The sequence below is a fragment of the Ranitomeya variabilis genome, chromosome 4 (genome assembly GCF_051348905.1).
Source record: "Ranitomeya variabilis isolate aRanVar5 chromosome 4, aRanVar5.hap1, whole genome shotgun sequence".
NCBI classification, from domain to species: domain Eukaryota; kingdom Metazoa; phylum Chordata; class Amphibia; order Anura; family Dendrobatidae; genus Ranitomeya; species Ranitomeya variabilis.
This window is the reverse complement of record NC_135235.1, coordinates 715,357,488-715,378,804: the sequence shown is the minus strand read 5'-3', so window position 1 is coordinate 715,378,804 and position 21,317 is coordinate 715,357,488. Positions and strand designations below refer to the sequence as shown.

At 45.1% G+C, this 21,317-nt stretch overlaps 1 protein-coding gene across 1 annotated transcript in view; it reads right to left on the bottom strand.

Annotated features, from left to right (window-relative positions):
• LOC143766576 (uncharacterized) overlaps window positions 1–18,524 on the bottom strand; it is a 75,304-nt gene extending 56,780 nt beyond the window's left edge. Inside the window, exon 1 of the mRNA XM_077254351.1 lies at window positions 15,468–18,524. Within this exon, the coding sequence (XP_077110466.1) occupies window positions 15,468–15,521 (54 nt within the window). The 5' untranslated portion in view covers window positions 15,522–18,524. The remainder of the gene's footprint in view (window positions 1–15,467) is intronic.
• Window positions 18,525–21,317: the final 2,793 nt, after the last annotated feature.

Below are 21,317 nucleotides of genomic sequence, written 5' to 3'. Positions count from 1 at the left end.
CAAAAACACACACCTAAGCCCCTCTACCCGTTTCAACGACCGCAGATTGACTTCATACAGCTTCCCAAGGTAGGAACGTATGAATATTGTCTAGTGTGTGTTGACCTCTTCTCAGGGTGGCCGGAAGCTTTCCCGATGCCAAAAGCTACTGCACGAGCCACTGCAAAGAAATTGATGTCAGAAGTCTTCTGTAGATTCGGACTGCCTGAAACCATAGAATCTGACAGAGGTACCCACTTCACTGGAGAGGTAATGCAAAATGTCATGCAAATGTTAGGGGTCACACAGGCATTTCACACCCCCTACAGACCACAAGCTAGCGGCAAGGTAGAACGGCTAAATGGTACACTTAAGCTAAAGATCCAGAAAGCGAGTGAGGAATTGGGGAAACCATGGACAGAGTGTTTGCCTTTAGCTCTGTTCTCCATCAGGTACACGCCTAACAGAAAGACAAAGGTGTCCCCCTTTGAGGTTTTGTTTGGGTCAGCACCAAGACTAGGCCTGTACTTCCCACAGACACTGCAGCTTCAGTGTGACAGCCTCACCAGCTATGTCCAGGGCCTTCAAAAGAGGCTCTCATTCGTGCATAAACAAGTGTTTGATTCTATTCCAGACCCAGAGAGCTGAGAGGGAACCCATTCTCTCCAGCCCGGAGATTGGGTGGTGGTCAAGAGACATACGCAGAAGCCTCTGGAGCCGAGATTTGACGGACACTTCCAAGTCCTCCTCACCACAGCCACATCAGTAAAGCTTGAGGGAAAGCCCACCTGGATCCATGCAAGCCACTGCAAGATCCTGGAACAGAAGAGCAATCGTCCTGCTCCTGATGATGCGGATGACCCTTCCCCAGAGAAGACAGACTGCTCAGACAAGCCAGCGTGCCACTTATAATAAAGTAGCCCCGCTTAGACTTGATGTTGTGAAAAATGTGGACTGGATACACTATATTTAATATAATCAACAAAGATTTATTACGTATACTAGAGATGCACTGACAAACCTGGTAGGTCACTCCACAGACAAATAAAGATGCCATCAGTCAAATCACACACATAAAATGTAACACTCACAATAATGAATATATGAAATGCTATGATTGAGAATAAGATATGATCTCCCCATCCTATGGGGGATTCGGCCGAAGAATTGACAAGAAAGTCCGACACTGGCATTAGGCCCGTGACAGCACCTGTAGGTTAGAGGTAGAGTCATATCTAATCTCAAAAGGGGGGACTGATGGGGAAATCAGGGACCACCTTGATATATTCTTATAATTCATACACACACATTCAGAATATGTCTGAACATGTCCAAGCTCTGCTAAGTCATTCTGCTGACAAGTGATTATCAATTAGAATTGCTGACAAAGTTAGGCCTAATCAGATAGAACCTTACCCCTGTACGTGTCTAACCCCAAGTTACCTCTTATGTAAGGATCACCTGATGAATTAAGAATGATTTCATATGTAATAAACAGTTGATTCGCGCTCAAACATAATGTATACGCCTACTCAAAAGTGTATATAACTGCATGTAACCAGTAAACGTCATGGCATTGGAAACAGATCACCTCTGTCTCTGTCCATCATTTCTCCGGAGAACCCACACATTTGGCAGCCATCCAAAATCCCTGAGGGTCTGACTTGCAGACCAACCCAACACGGTGCCACACAAAAGGTTGATACGTAACATGAGAATAATGGGGATAGGGGAAAATATGTGTAAGTGGGTTAAGAGCAGGCTCAGGAATAGGAAACAAAGGGTGGTTATCAGTGTTGAGCATTCCGATACCGCAAGTATCGGGTATCGGCCGATACTTGCGGTATCGGAATTCCGATACCGAGATCCGATACTTTTGTGGTATCGGGAATCGGAATCGGAAGTTCCCAGTGTATGGTTCCCAGGGTCTGAAGGAGAGGAAACTCTCCTTCAGGCCCTGGGATCCATATCCATGTAAAAAATAAAGAATTAAAATAGAAAATAGGGATATACTCACCCTCTGACGCGCCCTGGTAGTAACCGGCAGCCTGCTTTGCTTAAAATGAGCGCGTTCAGCACCTTCCATGACGTCACGGCTTCTGATTGGTCGCGTGCTGCTCATGTGACCGCCACGCGACCAATCACAAGCCGTGACGTCATTCTCAGGTCCTAAATTCCTAGAATTCAGAATTTAGGACCTGAGAATGACGTCACGGCTTGTGATTGGTCGCGTGGCGGTCACATGAGCGGCACGCAACCAATCAGAAGCCGTGACGTCATGGAAGGCCCTAAACGCGCTCATTTTAAGCAACGGAAGCTGCCGGTTAACAGCGGTAAGGTGCAGGGGCCTCCGGACAGGTGAGTATATCAATATTTTTTTATTTTAATTCTTTATTTTACACATTCATATGGATCCCAGGGCCTGAAGGAGAGTTTCCTCTCCTTCAGACCCTGGGAACCATAAGGGATACCTTCCGATACTTGAGTCCCATTGACTTGTATTGGTATCGGGTATCGGTATCGGCGAGATCCGATACTTTTCGGGTATCGGCCGATACTATCCGATACTGATACTTTCAAGTATCGGATGGTATCGCTCAACACTAGTGGTTATTAATGGAGCACACTCGGACTGGGTCACGGTTAGCAGTGGGGTACCACAGGGGTCAGTATTGGGCCCTCTTCTTTCTAACATATTTATTAATGACCTTGTAGGGGGCTTACAGAGTAGAATTTCAATATTTGCAGATGACACTAAACTCTGCAGGGTAATCAATACAGAGGAGGACAATTTTATATTACAGGAGCATTTATGTAAACTAGAAGCTTGGGCTGATATATGGTAAATGAGGTTTAATGGGGATAAATGTAAGGTTATGCACTTGGGCAGAAGAAATAACATGTATAATTATGTGTAAAACACTGCGCAAAACTGTCACTGAAAAAGACCTGGGAGCATGGGTGGATGACAAACTCACATTTAGTGGCCAGTGTCAGGCTGCTGCTACAAAGGCAAATAAAATAATGGGATGCATTAAAAGAGGCATAGATGCTCATGAGGAGAACATAATTTTACATCTATAAAAGTCACTAGTGCGACCACACTTAGAATACTGTGTATAGTGCTGGTCTCCGGTGTATAAGAAAGACATAGCTGAACTAGAGCGGGTGCAGAGAATAGTGACCAAGGTTATTAGAGGACTGGGGGGGTCTGCAATACCAAGACTGGTTATTACACTTGGAGCTGTTTAGTTTGGAAAAACGAAGACTAAGGGGTGATCTTATTACAATGTATAAATATATGAGGGGACATGTTATGGACCTGGTGGTTAGGAGCACCCAGAATGACCTGATGGTTAAAACGAAAACCTGAGTCAAGCTCTGAGGAGGTGGTAACTACTGACCGCAATCCCTAATCCTATCACACACACTAGAAATAGCTGTGGAGTGTTCCTAACTCTCCCTAGATGCCTCTTCACAGCCTAAGAGCTAACTACCCCTAAAGATAGAAAAAGAAGCCTACCTTGCCTCAGAGAAATTCCCCAAAGGAAAGGTAGCCCCCCACAAATATTGACTGTGAGTTAAGAGGGAAGTGACAAACACAGGAATGAAAACAGATTTTAGCAAAGGAGGCCGAATCTTCTCTAGATAGACAGAAGATAGGAAAGGGAACTGTGCGGTCAGTATTAAAAACTACAAAAACCACGCAGAGTGTGCAAAAAGACCTCCACACCGACTCACGGTGTGGAGGTGCAACTCTGCACCCCAGAGCTTCCAGCTAGCAAGAAAATATCATAATAGCAAGCTGGACTAGAAACATAGCATGTACTGAGAATATACTCAAAAACAAATGGACAACAAATGAACTAGCAGGGACTTTGCTTCTGCTGGAGTAGACAAGTCATCTGAGAAATCCAAGAGAGATCTGAACCAGTACTGAGACATTGACAGCTGGCATGAACTAACGACCTGAGCAGAGTTAAATAGGAAAGCCAGCAGAAACAATAAGTGAGGGCAGCTGAGAAAGCCAACCTCAAAGATCAGCAGTTCCACTCAAAGCCACCAGAGGGTGTCCAAGGACAGAACTCACTAAAGTACCATTCACGACCACAGGAGGGAGCCCGAGAACGGAATTCACAACAGGGACAGTACAGAGACCTTTCTAATGATTTTTTTACTCGTAGACCAGATACAGGGACAAAGGGGCATCCTCTACGTCTGGAGGAAAGAAGGTTTAAGCATAATAACAGACGCGGATTCTTTCCTGTAAGAGCAGTGAGACTATGGAACTCTCTGCCGTATGATGTTGTAATGAGTGATTCATTACTTAAATTTAAGAGGGGACTGGATACCTTTCTTGAAAAGTCTAATGTTACAGGTTATATACACTGGATTCCTTGATAGGGCGTTGATCCAGGGAACTAGTCTGATTGCCGTATGTGGAGTCGGGAAGGAATTTTTTTCCCCAAGGTGGAGCTTACTCTTTGCCACATGGGTTATTTTTTTTGCCTTCCTCTGGATCAACATGTTAGGGCATGTTAGGTTAGGCTATGGGTTGAACTAGATGGACTTAAAGTCTTCCTTCAATCTTAATAACTATGTTACTATGTTAGGGTGAGGTGTATTATCCTCTCCACCATCTTGTCTCTGTCCATATCCATCTTTGATGGGTAATTCTGAAAAATGATTTTATATGAAGGATCTTCACTGAGAGGATCTGATATTGTAGAAACCTGAATGAAAAGATAAGCAAATGTAACATAATAAAAATCCTGTGTAATAATACAATTACTGGAGATAATAAGGGAAACATATGAGGAGATTTATTATTTTACAATATTTAGTGTAAAATAAAGCCAGGCTGAATCAAAGAATGCGGAAACGTCTGAACAAAAGGATGACCGTCATAAAAATGATGTAGGAAGACTGACTTGAGTTTGGAAGCGTTTCACTACGACTCAATTAAGGACTATAGGTCACATCTGAAAATCATAATAGGCAAAATGGACGTAATATGAGAACATTGTCGAGCAAAGAAGTTTAACTTTAAATCGCCTGGCATGTGGTGGTCAATGATGAAGTCAGTTTGTCACCTTTAAAGGGAACCTGTCACCCCGTTTTTTCGGTATGAGCTAAAAATACTGTTAAATAGGGCCTGAGCTGAGCATTACAATAGTGTATTTTGTGGACCCCGATTCCCCACCTATGCTGCCGAAATACGTTACCAAAGTAGTCGTTTTCGCCTGTCAATCAGGCTGGTCTGGTCAAAAGGGCGTGGTGTCTTCCCCCAGATTTTGCGTAGTTTTCCGTTGGTGGCGTAGTGGTGTGCGCATGTCCAAGGTCCAGAATCCTCTGCCAGGGGATTGAAAAGAGCGCGCTGTTCGTTATTTCATTGGTGATCGGTGGGCGCGGCCATCTTCCTTTGGCCGCGCGTGCGCAGAAGCGGCGCTCTGCTGGCCGCGGCGCTCTGCTGGCCGCGGCTTCAGGAAAATGGCCGCCGCGATATCCATCTGCGCACGCGCGGCATCCCGCGGCCATTTTCCTGAAGCCGCGGCCAGCAGAGCGCCGCGGCCAGCAGAGCGCCGCTTCTGCGCACGCGCGGCCAAAGGAAGATGGCCGCGCCCACCGATCACCAATTAAATAACGAACAGCGCGCTCTTTTCAATCCCCTGGCAGAGGATTCTGGACCTTGGACATGCGCACACCACTACGCCACCAACGGAAAACTACGCAAAATCTGGGGGAAGACACCACGCCCTTTTGACCAGACCAGCCTGATTGACAGGCGAAAACGACTACTTTGGTAACGTATTTCGGCAGCATAGGTGGGGAATCGGGGTCCACAAACTACACTATTGTAATGCTCAGCTCAGGCCCTATTTAACAGTATTTTTAGCTCATACCGAAAAAACGGGGTGGCAGGTTCCCTTTAACTCTACCTCCCGAACTTTTTTCATACATGTCGGTAACAACTCAGGAGTCTAAGCATTTACTACAAGTTATTAGGAGACAATTCAGATTTCCAGATGACATCCTTTGGTACGACAGCTGGACTTGAAGCAGGATTTATGTTTACTTTTAAAGTCCAGGGACAAATATATCACAAAATAGGTCTGATGCTTCCTGTAGAAAATCAAGACCCAACATTTTTACAAATTTGCTGTTTGGCAGATGAACAGATACAAGCTGATCGACCTTGTGAAGTTATACCTGAGACAAAAAGACATTGTTTTGAATTTGCAAAGAGTTTTCCATCAACACAATCAGTTAGTAAACCTTTATAAAACAGCCTTAGAAAGAATGCCAAGTGCGGAATATCAGGGTGTAATAAGAGCAGACAAGACACAAAAGGAGATTTACTTCTCCCGGTGTTAATGAAGCAGCTATTGTAATGGTTGGACGGGACTTTCTAAGCCGAGATATAATTATTCAGCGACGAAGTGAAAATATTCAGCATATTACAGAATCACATAGATCATATAATGCTCTGTAATATCCGATAATATTGTGGAATGGCCAAGATGGCGATCACTATAATCTAACGCAGACTGATCCCAACACTGCGAGGCCGACCTATAAACCAACCAATAACAAATATCGGCTATGGACTTCTACGCCTACGAAATAATGATCAGACAACAATGGAGGCAACTTTCTCATCAATGTATAGTAGATCTGTATGCCAAGGTGGAGAGCGAGCGTCTTCTGTACATATGACTGAAGCAAGAAATATTCAGAGTGGATGAATACAGTAATTTAAGAAATGCTATTGCCAATTATGGCAACGTGGTGGACATTGGGTGAATGGTTATTTTACTGGCTACTTTTACAGGAAGTCCCAGACATAAGCACGAGTACGCTCAGGAGGCCATGACACATGTTCGGATATACAGCCTTCCAGATTTGCTTATTACAGTTACGTGTAATCCAACTTGGCCAGAGATAAGGGAAGAGCTTCTGAATGGCCAGTGCCCCTCTGATCAACAGGATTTAAAGGGACCCTGTCAGCTGGATTGTGCATAGTAACCTACACACAGGCGACATTATACTAATACTTTGATACCTTGGTTGATGAAATCCATCTTGTGGTTGTTGTTTAATCTTTATTTGCAATTTTCAGTTAATGAGATTCTCGTGGTTCGGGGCGGCCTGAGAGCGGGGCTCTACGTGGTGCTCTGCTTACATATTCATACTGATGGCTTCTGACAGGTCACTGATCCCTCGCTGACCTGCCCCCTATTTTACATACTGAATATCATATGTTTTAAAAAAAATAAACTCATATTCAGCAGGCAGGTTCCAGTGGGGGCGACGGTGCCTGCGCCATAGCATGTTCACATCTATAATGTCCTTTTAATTATTATATTTGACGATATAAACTTATTCAGAAAAAAAAATCTCAAAATTGCGCCGGCCGCACCTGTGCAGCAGCATCTATGGTGATCTGATGGATGTTACCACTCAGGTGCTGACCGTGCCATTTTGTTAGAGGGAAAAAAATTACTCCTCCAAGATGGCACCGGCGGTGCCTGTGCAGTAACATCTATAAGATCGCAAATAGATGCCACTGCACAGGCGCGGCTGGGGCCATTTTGAGAGAGATTTTTATTTTTTTTTAACCCCTTCACCCCCAAGGGTGGTTTGCACGTTATGGACCGGGCCAATTTTTACAATTCTGACCACTGTCCCTTTATGAGGTTATAACTCTGGAACGCTTCAACGGATCTTGGCGATTCTGACATTGTTTTCTCGTAACATATTGTACTTCATGATAGTGGTAAAATTTCTTTGATATTACCTGCGTTTATTTGCAGAAAAAATGGAAATTTGGCGAAAATTTTAAAATTTTGCAATTTTCCAACTTTGAATTTTTATGCCCTTAAATCACAGAGATATGTCATGCAAAATACTTAATAAGTAACATTTCCCACATGCCTACTTTACATCAGCACAATTTTGGAACAAAATTTTTTTTTGTTAGGGAGTTATAAGGGTTAAAAGTTGACCAGCAATTTCTCATTTTTACAACACCATTTTTTTTTAGGGACCACATCTCATTTGAAGTCATTTTGAGGGGTCTATATGATAGAAAATACCCATGTGTGACACCATTCTAAAAACTGCACCCCTCAAGGTGCTCAAAACCATATTCAAGAAGTTTATTAACCCTTCTGGTGCTTCACAGGAATTTTTGGAATGTTTAAATAAAAATGAACATTTAACTTTTTTTCACAAAAAATTTACTTCAGCTCCAATTTGTTTTATTTTACCAAGGGTAACAGGAGAAAATGGACCCCAAAATTTGTTGTACAATTTGTCCTGAGTACGCCGATACCCCATATGTGGGGGTAAACCACTGTTTGGGCGCATGACAGAGCTCGGAAGCGAAGGAGCGCCATTTGACTTTTCAATGCAAAATTGACTGGAATTGAGATGGGACGCCATGTTGCGTTTGGGGAGCCCCTGATGTGCCTAAACATTGAAACCCCCCACAAGTGACACCATTTTGGAAAGTAGACCCCCTAAGGAACTTCTCTAGAGGTGTGGTGAGCACTTTGACCCACCAAGTACTTCACAGAAGTTTATAATGCAGAACCGTAAAAATAAAAAATCATATTTTTTCACAAAAATTATTTTTCGCCCCCAATTTTTTATTTTCCCAAGGGTAAGAGAAGAAATTGGACCCCAACAGTTGTTGCACAATTTGTCCTGAGTACGCTGATACCCCATATGTGGCGATAAACCACTGTTTGGGCGCATGGGAGAGCTCGGAAGGGAAGTAGCACCGTTTGACTTTTCAATGCAAAATTGACAGGAATTGAGATGGGACGCCATGTTGCATTTGGAGAGCCACTGATGTGCCTAAACATTGAAACCCCCCACAAGTGACACCATTTTGGAAAGTAGACCCCCTAAGGAACTTATCTAGATGTGTTTTGAGCGCTTTGACCCACCAAGGGCTTCACAGAAGTTAATAATGCAGAGCCGTAAAAATAAAACAAAAATTTTTTCCCACAAAAATTATTTTTTTAGCCCCCAGTTTTGTATTTTCCCGAGGGTAGCAGGAGAAATTGGACCCCAAAATCTGTTGTCCAAGTTGTCCTGAATGCGATGATATACCATATGTGGGGAGAACCACTGTTTGGGCGCATGGGAGGGCTCGGAAGTGAAGGAGCGCCATTTGGAATGCAGACTTAGATGGAATGGTCTGCAGGCGTCACATTGCGTTTGCAGAGCCCCTAATGTACTTAAACAGTAGAAATCCCCCACAAGTGACACCATGTTGGAAAGTAGACCCCCTAAGGAACTTATCTAGATGTGTGGTGAGCGCTTTGACCCACCAAGGGCTTCACAGAAGTTTATAATGCAGAGCCGTAAAAATAAAACAAAAATTTTTTCCCACAAAAATTATTTTTCAGCCCCCAGTTTTGTATTTTCCCGAGGGTAACAGGAGAAATTGGACCCTAAAAGTTGTTGTCCAATTTGTCCTGAGTGCGCTGATACCCAATATGTGGGGGGAAACCACCGTTTGGACGCATGGAAGGGCTCGGAAGTGAAGGAGCGCCATTTGGAATGCAGACTTAGATGGAATGGTCTGCAGGCGTCACATTGCGTTTGCAGAGCCCCTAATGTACTTAAACAGTAGAAATCCCCCACAAGTGACACCATGTTGGAAAGTAGACCCCCTAAGGAACTTATCTAGATGTGTGGTGAGCGCTTTGACCCACCAAGGGCTTCACAGAAGTTTATAATGCAGAGCCGTAAAAATAAAACAAAAATTTTTTCCCACAAAAATTATTTTTCAGCCCCCAGTTTTGTATTTTCCCGAGGGTAACAGGAGAAATTGGACCCTAAAAGTTGTTGTCCAATTTGTCCTGAGTGTGCTGATACCCAATATGTGGGGGGAAACCACCGTTTGGACGCATGGAAGAGCTCGGAAGTGAAGGAGCGCCATTTGGAATGCAGACTTAGATGGAATGGTCTGCAGGCGTCACATTGCGTTTGCAGAGCCCCTAATGTACTTAAACAGTAGAAATCCCCCACAAGTGACACCATGTTGGAAAGTAGACCCCCTAAGGAACTTATCTAGATGTGTGGTGAGCGCTTTGACCCACCAAGGGCTTCACAGAAGTTTATAATGCAGAGCCGTAAAAATAAAACAAAAATTTTTTCCCACAAAAATTATTTTTCAGCCCCCAGTTTTGTATTTTCACGAGGGTAACAGGAGAAATTGGACCCTAAAAGTTGTTGTCCAATTTGTCCTGAGTGCGCTGATACCCCATATGTGGGGGGAACCACCGTTTGGATGCATGGGAGGGCTCGGAAGGGAAGGAGCGCCATTTGGAATGCAGACTTAGATGGAATGGTCTGCAGGCGTCACATTGCGTTTGCAGAGCCCCTAATGTACCTAAACAGTAGAAGCCCCGCACAAGTGACCCCATTTTGGAAACTAGACCCCCCAAGGAACTTATCTAGATGTGTTGTAAGAACTTTGAACCCCCAAGTGTTTCACTACAGTTTATAACGCAGAGCCGTGAAAATAAAAAATCCTTTTTTTTCCCACAAAAATTATTTTTTAGCCCCCAGTTTTGTATTTTCCTAGGGGTAACAGGAGAAATTGGACCCCAAAGGTTGTTGTTCTATTTGTCCTGAGTACGCTGATACCCCATATGTTGGGGTAAACCCCTGTTTGGGCACACGGGAGAGCTCGGAAGGGAAGGAGCACTGTTTTACTTTTTCAACGCAGAATTGGCTGGAATTGAGATCGGACGCCATGTCGCGTTTGGAGAGCCCCTGATGTGCCGAAACAGTGGAAACCCCCCAATTATAACTGAAACCCTAATCCAAACACACCCCTAACCCTAATCCCAACAGTAACCCTAACCACACCTCTAACCCTGACACACCCCTAACCCTAATCCCAACCCTATTCCCAACCGTAAATGTAATCTAAACCCTAACCGTAACTTTAGCCCCAACCCTAACCCTAACTTTAGCCCCAACCCTAACTGTAGCCTTAACCCTAGCCCCAACCCTAGCCCTAACCCTAATGGGAAAATGGAAATAAATACTTTTTTTTTATTTTTCCCTAACTAAGGGGGTGATGAAGGGGGGTTTGATTTACTTTTATAGCGGGTTTTTTAGCGGATTTTTATGATTGGCAGCCGTCACACACTGAAAGACGCTTTTTATTGCAAAAAATATTTTTTGCGTTACCACATTTTGAGAGCTATAAATGTTCCATATTTTGGTCCACAGAGTCATGTGAGGTCTTGTTTTTTGCGGGACGAGTTGACGTTTTTATTGGTAACATTTTTGGGCACGTCACATTTTTTGATCGCTTTTTATTCCGATTTTTGTGAGGCAGAATGACCAAAAACCAGCTATTCATGAATTTCTTTTGGGGGAGGCGTTTATACCGTTCCGCGTTTGGTAAAATTGATAAAGCAGTTTTATTCTTCGGGTCAGTACGATTACAGCGATATCTCATTTATATTATTTTTTTTATGTTTTGGCGCTTTTATACGATAAAAACTATTTTATGGAAAAAATAATTATTTTTGCATCGCTTTATTCTCAGGACTATAACTTTTTTATTTTTCTGCTGATGATGCTGTATGGTGGCTCGTTATTTGCGGGACAAGATGACGCTTTCAGCGGTACCATGGTTATTTATATCTGTCTTTTTGATCGCGTGTTATTCCACTTTTTGTTCGGCGGTATGATAATAAAGCGTTGTTTTTTGCCTCGTTTTTTTTTTTTTTTTCTTACGGTGTTTACTGAAGGGGTTAACGAGTGGGCCAGTTTTATAGGTCGGGTCGTTACAGACGCGGCGATACTATATATGTGTACTTTTATTGTTTTGTTTTTTTTATATTTAGGTAAAGAAATGTATTTATGGGAATAATATATTTTTTTTTTTTTTCATTATTTTGGAATATTTTTTTTTATTTTTTTTTACACATTTGGAAATTTTTTTTTTTACTTTTTTACTTTGCCCCAGGGGGGGACAATACAGATCGGTGATCTGCCAGTTTGCATAGCACTCTGACAGCTCACCGATCTGATTGAAGTGCAGGCTGCTTCACAGTGCCTGCTCTGAGCAGGCTTCTGTGAAGCCACCTCCCTCCCTGCAGGACCCGGATCCGCGGCCATCTTGGATCCGGGTCTGGAGCAGGCAGGGAGGGAGGTAAGACCCTCGCAGCAACGCGATCACATCGCGTTGCTGCGGGGGGCTCAGGGAAGCCCGCAGGGAGCCCTCTCCCTGCGCGATGCTTCCCTGCATCGCCGGCACATCGCGATCATGTTTGATCGCGGTGTGCCGGGGGTTAATGTGCCGGGGGCGGTCCGTGACCGCTCCTGGCACATAGTGCCGGATGTCAGCTGCGATATGCAGCTGACACCCGGCCGCGATCGGCCGCGCTCCCCCCGTGAGCGCGGCCGATCGGCTATGACGTACTATCCCGTCAAGGGTCAGATAGGCCCAGGTCACCTCGACGGGATAGTACGTCAAAGGTCACAGAGGGGTTAATAAGTTTATATCACCAAATAAAAAAATTTAAATGAGTATTGTAGATGTGATCGTGCTATGGCACAGCAGTTGCCACTGGCACCTACCTGCTGAATGTGAAATTATTTTTCTTCAAAACATATTACATTCAGTGTGTAAAATAGGGGGCAGGTCAGTGAGGGATCAGGGATCAGGTACAGGGACCTTACAACTAAGTAGCAGAAAACACACTGATTACTAAAGGTGCTAAGGTACCTCCCAATAATGGAGGGAGCCTTAAATATCAAACATCTCCGTCATGCAACGTGAAGGAAAGGCTATGAGCAACATGAAGGGATAAGGGAAAGGGAACCAAACGCTAGGGAAGGGGGAAATGAAGACCCCTAGACAGATCTATCGTCACCCTGTCTGCCCTATTGTCTCTACATAGGGTCCGCAATTATCGCCGAGCAGGATACATAATCGTTGCCTGATCCTGGCGATAAGTCCTGCAACGGGAAGGACAGGATAGCGCTAGTCACTCCCCACTACAGCTAAAGACAGCTAGGATACACAAAACAAGGGGAAACATAGTTTGAGTAGACGCAGAGAGAAACATCGTCGTCCTTCAAACTCCACAGAGGACGCTAGGTGACTGCTGCAGCTCCAGGCCTCAACAGGAACGTGCAAATAGAAAATATCACCCGCACTTGGAAGCAGCAAGTATATCACACTCAGGTCCAGGTGTGGCCACTAGCAGCAGGGAGGTGGCCACTCGTCTGCTAAGCAAACTACTGAGATCTTCTGCAGTGGATGCAGTGTAACGGTCTGCAGCCTCTGACACATCCGGCTATTGGCTGGGGATGTTTGCAGAAGTGCAGGTGCTGCCCCTGTGATAGGCCGGAGCGCGCCCGGAGCACACTGCCAGGAGACCTGCGCCACACAACCGACTAGAAGTCATCTCCGCGTCCAATGCAGAGGAAAGAGCGGCTCCACCACCTAACACCAGAACTATAGATGGAGGCGCACGGCTCAGTCAGCACTAGGACTGCCCGGAATCCAGCGCTCTGGAAACTCCCGTCTGTAATATCACTGAGGGCTCAGGGGAGAGAAAGTATCACAGACTTGGAAGGTAATTGGGGTTAATGTACCGTGGGGCACAAGAAAGTGACCGAGGCCCGAGATCCGCACCTCCAGAGATCTGCAGGATCCAATCACTTACTGCAGGAGACTTCTGCCAAACGTTACCTGATCTTAAAGGGCAACTCCAGCAGAGGAGCTGAATGGCTGCACTGTGCGCACAGGACCTGTGATGAGGTCACAGGAGGGGAGGAGTCAGGGTCACATGATCAGGGGCCTCAGTGTATGCAGGACTCTGCTGTGCTGGTTGTCATGGTGCTGGATGAGGGGAAGTTTATGTGTGAGGTCAGGAGGGGTTTACAGTGTGGATGTAGCAGAGCCGTGTGTGTACGAGGTGTACGGAGCGGAGCCAAGTGTGTACAAGGTGTACGGAGCGGAGCCGTGTGTGTACGAGGTGTACGGAGCGGAGCCGTGTGTGTACGAGGTGTACGGAGCGGAGCCGTGTGTGTACGAGGTGTACGGAGCGGAGCCGTGTGTGTACGAGGTGTACGGAGCGGAGCCGTGTGTGTGAGGTGTACGGAGCGGAGCCGTGTGTGTACGAGGTGTACGGAGCGGAGCCGTGTGTGTACGAGGTGTACGGAGCGGAGCCGTGTGTGTACGAGGTGTACGGAGCGGAGCCGTGTGTGTGAGGTGTACGGAGCGGAGCCGTGTGTGTGAGGTGTACGGAGCGGAGCCGTGTGTGTGAGGTGTACGGAGCGGAGCCGTGTGTGTGAGGTGTACGGAGCGGAGCCGTGTGTGTGAGGTGTACGGAGCAGAGCCGTGTGTGTGAGGTGTACGGAGCAGAGCCGTGTGTGTGAGGTGTACGGAGCAGAGCCGTGTGTGTGAGGTGTACGGAGCAGAGCCGTGTGTGTGAGGTGTACGGAGCAGAGCCGTGTGTGTGAGGTGTACGGAGCAGAGCCGTGTGTGTGAGGTGTACGGAGCAGAGCCGTGTGTGTGAGGTGTACGGAGCAGAGCCGTGTGTGTGAGGTGTACGGAGCAGAGCCGTGTGTGTGAGGTGTACGGAGCAGAGCCGTGTGTGTAAGGTGTACGGAGCAGAGCCGTGTGTGTACGAGGTGTAAGGAGAGGGCAGTATATAACACGTGAACATGGTGATGTTTCGGTGTAATGACCTTTCTCAGACACTCGCTGGATGGGGGCGCTGTGGGCAGGAATATCTTATAAGGCGCTGCACAATTTATAAGGTAATTTCTGGAGAATGAGGCGACCCCCAGAATGTGGCAGGAGATCTCGCGGCTCCGGAGGGAAGAATCACTGTTTGGTTTCTGGATTTTACATTTGCCTGGAATAATGTGCAGCGGCCAGAACAGCGACCCCCCCCTCCTCCCCCAAAGTGACCCCATTACAGATCCACTGTCCTCAGGGAATCCATCTGGGTGTGGGGGGCATTTTCTTCCCACCATTACATCATAGATCTTTATATTTCTGGGTCATGGAAAAATTATTTTTTTCCACTAAAATGTTTTAGATCTAAATTTTTCAATTTCGCAAAGTAAAATGGAGCCACAATTTATACGGAAATTTCTCCCAAACATGAGGCCAGAAATGACTGCACACGGCCGGGCTCCAATGGGGAGAGTCACTGTTTTGCTTTTGGAGCAGTAATTTGGCAGTCCTCGCTTGTGGGGGCCAATTACAAAGCCCCCGAGGTGTGTGAAGACATACAACCCCCTAAAGTGACCCCATTTTGGACACTGTACCCTCCAGGGAAGTCATCTCAGGGGGTAATGGGCATTTTTATCCCACCGGTGTCACTGATTTATCACTTGGCTGTGAAGATAATATTACATTTGTTCTGAGGCGCAGCTCAGGGGGAAACATCTGAGTGGGCTCCTACCCAGGTGTCACGGTGGTACCTCACCTGCCCTCTCAGCGCCTCCCTACTCACTATGGTCACCGCACGGCTTCTCAGCATGTTGCATTAGGGGGGATTGGCCGGTCTCTACAGGAATATAACCCTGCTGTGTCCTTCAGAGATTAGGTTCCCCAGCCTATCCCCTGCCGGCAGGTCCTATATTAGGCAGCTCCACCCACCGCTCTGCTGACTGTTAGTTCCTAGGCAGTTCATTCTGCTTGTGTCCAGTTGGGGGTTCCTGTTGTTCCTCACACTTGTGTCTCTGACCCCTGATCAGCTGCTCCAGTCCTGGGGACTACCCTGGAGTAGTACCTGGTGTCTACCTGCTGTCCATCCTGTCCTCCCCACCAGTAGCTGTAGTGAAGACCTGGTGGACATCTAGTTACACCCCTCCAGGGTAAGTCCGGCCCGTAGTGCAGGGGGTCCACATCCACCAGTGTTACACCAAGTAATTGTGCACGTGTCCCAAATTTTGAAGCACAGAGCATGCGGCGCACATAGCAAATTTTGGCCACACTCCAATCCACGCACATTTACCATTTCTTTCTGCCCTGACAGGAGGAGTTGTCAGAGGGGCGCTGGTACTGAGGGAAATTCAGCAGACGACTGAGACTGCAGGGCGTAGACCCAAATTCCAGACAGTCCGCTGTATCCGGGATAGTTGGGACTAGAGGGGAGCAGGAGGTGGATTCAGGGGTTTCTGGTCCAGCACGTGGGACCTGGGGATTATTGTTTGTTCCTTCATTCACAGTCGGAGCCTCCAGAACTTTCTCATCTTTATGTAGCGTCACTATACGGCATCCGGCTTTGTTGTGTCTGTACGGCCGTGTTCACACGGTGCAGAAATACTGTGTTTTTTGTTTTCTGCAGGATTCGCACCAAACTCCTAACATTTGATGCGTTTTTGGTGCAGATGTGAAGCCGCGGTTTTAATGCTTTTTATAGTACAGAAAAGCTTTGATTCTACAATTAATAAAGTTTCTGCAGTTTTTTACCTGCGTTTTTATTAGGCTCCACATAGAAGACGAGAAAAAAAAGCCCCAAAACCGCACAGATCAGCCGCGTCCTTGGGGAACAGCAGGCGCCTTCTTTGTGAAAGGAGTTTTTATTAAGGATTTTTTACATAAATTGGGTAAAGAAAAAGGAGGAGACGGATTATAAATACCCAGTAATATCGACACCAACAGGAACCAAATAACAGCAAAAAGGGGAAATATAAAGGGATGAAAGATAGAGGCAAAATACAGGGGGGAAAGGGTTAAGGATGAGAAGGGGGAGGGAAATATGCTTTATTAAGGAAATGGGGAAAAGGGAAAAATGAAAGAGTAGGACAATGAAAAATATTGGTCTGTACAAGATATGTGAGGGGAAGAGGTTAAGGTACATATATAAGACCTTATATGTAAAACATTCAAGAGGCCGGAGGGGAAGAAAAGGAATGGGAAAGGCAAGGAAAGAAAAGGGGAAGGAAGAACAGCGGTAACAGGCGGAGGGACGACATATAGAGAAATACTGACTGTTACATAATGTGAGATACTGAGTGCTGGATCCTAAGGCTGTGTGCAATCTTTGCATTTTTTTCCCTTTTTTTCGCTATAAAAACACATAAAAAACGCATACATATGCATCTCATCAATTAGAATGCATTCCGCAATTTTGGTGCACATGATGCGTTTTTTTTCCGCAAAAAAACACTTCACGGTAAAAAAACGCAGCATGTTCATTAATTTTGCGGATTTTTCACGTTTTTCCCGCTATTTAATGCATTGGGGAAAAAACGCACAAAAACGCGAGAAAAACGCGAAAAAAATGCATGTGGATTTCTTGCAGAAAATGTCCGGTTTTCTGCAGGAATTTTCTGCAAGAAATCCTGACATGTGCACATACCCTAATAGCGGCGCAGTTCTTAAAAAAGCTTCCTGAACTCTGGGGTTTGATGCATTTTTTCTCTATAAGCTTCTTCTGACAAAAACGTAAGAAGAAACAAAATGTATGAAGAGAAAAAAACGCCGTTACATTTATAAGCGCAGAATCAAAGCTTTTCTGTACTATTAATAAAGTGTTAAACGCGGCTTCATATCTGCCCAAACACGCATCAAATATGGGGGAAAACGCATAAAAGATACGCAGCAAATACACAATAATCAGAGAAGATTGTCACTGCGTCACCTGGTGCGGACTCCTGCAGAACAAAGAACATGTGAACACGGCCTCAGCATTAGTTTATTACATTATTTTATAGGTATAAGGGTATGTTTCCACGTTCAGGAAACGCTGCGTTTTTGACGCTGCGTTTTTCCGCAGCGTCAAAAATGCAGCGTCCAGATGTTACAGCATAGTGGAGGGGATTTCATGAAATCCAGACTCCACTATGCGTTAAAAAACGCATGCGTTTTTGCCGCGAAAACGCATGCGTGGTGCGTTTGTTCTAAACGCAGCATGTTGCTACTATGAGCAAAACACGCAGGAACACCGCAGGTGACCTGCCAGTGACCTCAGGTGCAGTTTTGGTCAGGATTTTACCTGCATAAAATCCTGACCAAAGCCTGAAGCAAAACTGAACGTGGAAACATACCCTAATAGAGAAAAATATCAAGTACGCCAGTTTTCCCCATAATTTACAGATTCCTGTAAATAATCTGATCGCTGCGTTGTGCGGGTCGTTACGATTATATTGACACAAACATGTCCGTGTTATTTACTGATTTGTGATGCTTATTATTTAACCACTTAACCCCCGGAGCTTTTTTCGTTTTTCGCTCCCCTTTTTCCAGAGCCATAACTTTTTTATTTTTCCGTCAATATGGCCACGTGAGGGCTTATTTGTTTGTGGGATGAGATCTACTTTTGAACGATACCATTGGTTTTGCCATGAGGTGTAACAAGTGCGATGAAATTGCAAAAAAAGTGCAGTACCACACTTGTTTTTTGTTTGGCTTTTTTGCTAGGTTCACTAAATGCTAAAACTGACCTGATATTATGATTCTCCAGGACATTACGAGTTCATAGACACCAAACATGTCTAGGTTTTTTTTATCTAAGTGGTGAAAAAAAATTCCCAAATTTGCTAAAAAAAAAATAAAAAAAAAAATTGCGCAATTTTCCGATACCTGTAGCGTCTCCAATTTTCGTGATCTGGGGTTGGGTGAGGGCTCAGTTTTTGCGTGCCAAGCTGGCGTTTTTAATGATACCACTTTTGTGCAGATATGTTATTTTGATCGCCCGTTATTACATTTTAATGCAATGTTGCGGCGACCAGAAAAATGTAATTTTGGCTTTTTGATTTTTTTTCATTACGCCGTTTAGCGATCAGGTTAATCCTTTTTATTTATTGATAGATCGGGTGATTCTGAACGTGGCCATACCAAACATGTGTAGGTTTCATTTTTTTTTTTTTATTGGTTTATTTTGATTGGGGCGAAAGGGGGGTGATTTGAACTTTTATATTTTTTTTATATTTTTAAACACATTTTTTGTTTTGGCATGCTTCAATAGCCTCCATAGGAGACTAGAGGCATGCACTACATGATCGCCTCTGCTACATAGAGGTGAAGCACAGATCACCTCTACAGTATGTAGCAGAAATGCAGCATTGCTACGAGCACTGACCACAGGGTGGCGCTCACAGCAATCTGCCATCAACAACCATAACGTTCTCAGGGAGACCTCAGGATGTTATGGCAATGCACCGAAGACCCGGGATCATGTGACGGGGGTCAGCGGTGCGAACGCTTCCGGCCGCGCGGCCGGTGGCGCTTATTAAATGCCGCTGTCAAAGTTTGACAGTGGCATTTAACTAGTTAATGGGTGCGGGCGGATTGCGATTCCGTTCACGTCAATTGCAGACACATGTCTGCTGTTGAAAGCTCCGGCGGTGAGCCCACCTCAAAGAGGGGGGAGTCTGCCAGCTGACGGACTATCCCGTCAGCTGGCAGAAAGGGGTTAAAAAACGCATTAAAATTTACATTATTTTTCATTATCAAGTGTTTTTTATTATTATTTTTTAGTAATTTTATAGGATGAAAAAATCTTATTCTCCTCTAGAATACAGAAACATCCATTGTACACAGCAGTGTAGTTCTATCAGTATAATCTGCCTGTAGTCAGAGCCTGGAACATACACTGCTCAAAAAAAATAAAGGGAACATTAAAATCTCACATCCTAGATATCACTGAATGAAATATTTCAGTTGTAAATTTGTATTCATTATATAATGGAATGTATTGAGAACAATAAAACCTAAAAATGATCAACGTAAATCACAACTAATATCCTACGGAGATCTGAAGTTGGAATGATGCTCAAAATCAAAGTGGAAAATGAACTTACAGGCTGATCCAACATCACTGGAAATGCCTCAAGACAAGGAAATGATGCTTAGTAGTGTGTGGCCTCCACGTGCCTGTATGACCTCCCTGCAATGCCTGGGCATGCTCCTGATGAGGCGGCGGATGGTCTCTTGAGGGATCTCCAACCAGACCTGGACTAAAGCTTCCGTCAACTCTTGGACAGTCTGTGGTGCAACATGACGTTGGTGGATGGTGTGAGACTTGATGTCCCACATGTGCTCAATCGGATTCAGGTCTGGAGAATCGGCGAGCCAGTCCATAGCTTCAAATGCCTTCATCTTGCAGGAACTGCTGACACTCCAGCCACATGAGGTCTGGCATTGTCCTGCATTACAGAGGTCAGACATTTCCTGTATTTCTTGACCAAGTTTGCACACACTGCAGCAGGGATTTTGACCCATTCCTCCATACAGATCTGCTCCAAATCTTTCAGGTTTCGGGGCTGTCGCTGTGTAAAATTGATTTTCTATTGGTTTCAGATATGGAGACTGGCTAGGCCACTCCAGGACCTTGAAATGCTTCTTACTGAGCCACTCCTTAGTTGCTCTTGCTGTGTGTTTCGGGTCATTGCCATGCTTGAAGACCCAGCCACGACCCATCTTCAATGCTCCTACTGAAAGAAGGAGGTTGTTGGCCAAAATCTTGCGATCCACGACCCATCCATCCTCCCTTCAATATAGTGAAGTTGTCCTGTCTGCTTTGCAGAAAAGCATCCCCAAAGTATGATGCTTCCCCACCATGCTTCATGGTTGGAACAGTGTTCTTGGAGTTGCACTCATTCTTCTTCTTCCTCCAAATATGGTGAAAGGAGTTGATAGCAAAAAGTTCTATTTTTGTCTCATCTGACCACATGACCTTCTCCATTGCCTCCTCTGGATCATCCAGATGGCCATTGGTGAACTTCTAACGGGCCTTGACATGTGCTGGCATGAGCAGCAAGATCTTGCGTGCCCTGAAAGATTTTAATCCATGACGGCATATTGTGTTTGTAGTACTACCACTGGCATCCCTGCATGGTGTCCCCTTCCCCCTCCATGCAGGGACGCCGGCTTACTCACTGCCATGGATCCTTGGCGCAATCATCTGCATTCTCCTGCTTCCTGGTTGTGTGAGCGCTGCAGCACCCAGCGGCACACCTAATATGCACGTGCGCACCCCCCCATTCTTAAAGGGGCAGAGCAAACAAATACTACAACCCCTGGCAAAAATTACATAATCACCAGCCTTGGAGGATGTTCATTCAGTTGTTTAATTTTGTATAAAAAAAGCAGATCAGAGACATGGCACAAAACAAAAGTAATTTCAAATGGCAACTTTCTGGCTTTAAGAAGCACTAAAAGAAATCAAGAACAAAAAATGTGGTAGTCAGTAATGGTTACTTTTTTCAACCAAGCATAGGGGAAAAATTTTGGAGTCACTCAATTCTGAGGGAAAAAATTCTGGAATCACCCTGTAAATTTTCATTCCCAAAACCTAACACCTGCATCAAATTAGAGCTGCTCGTTA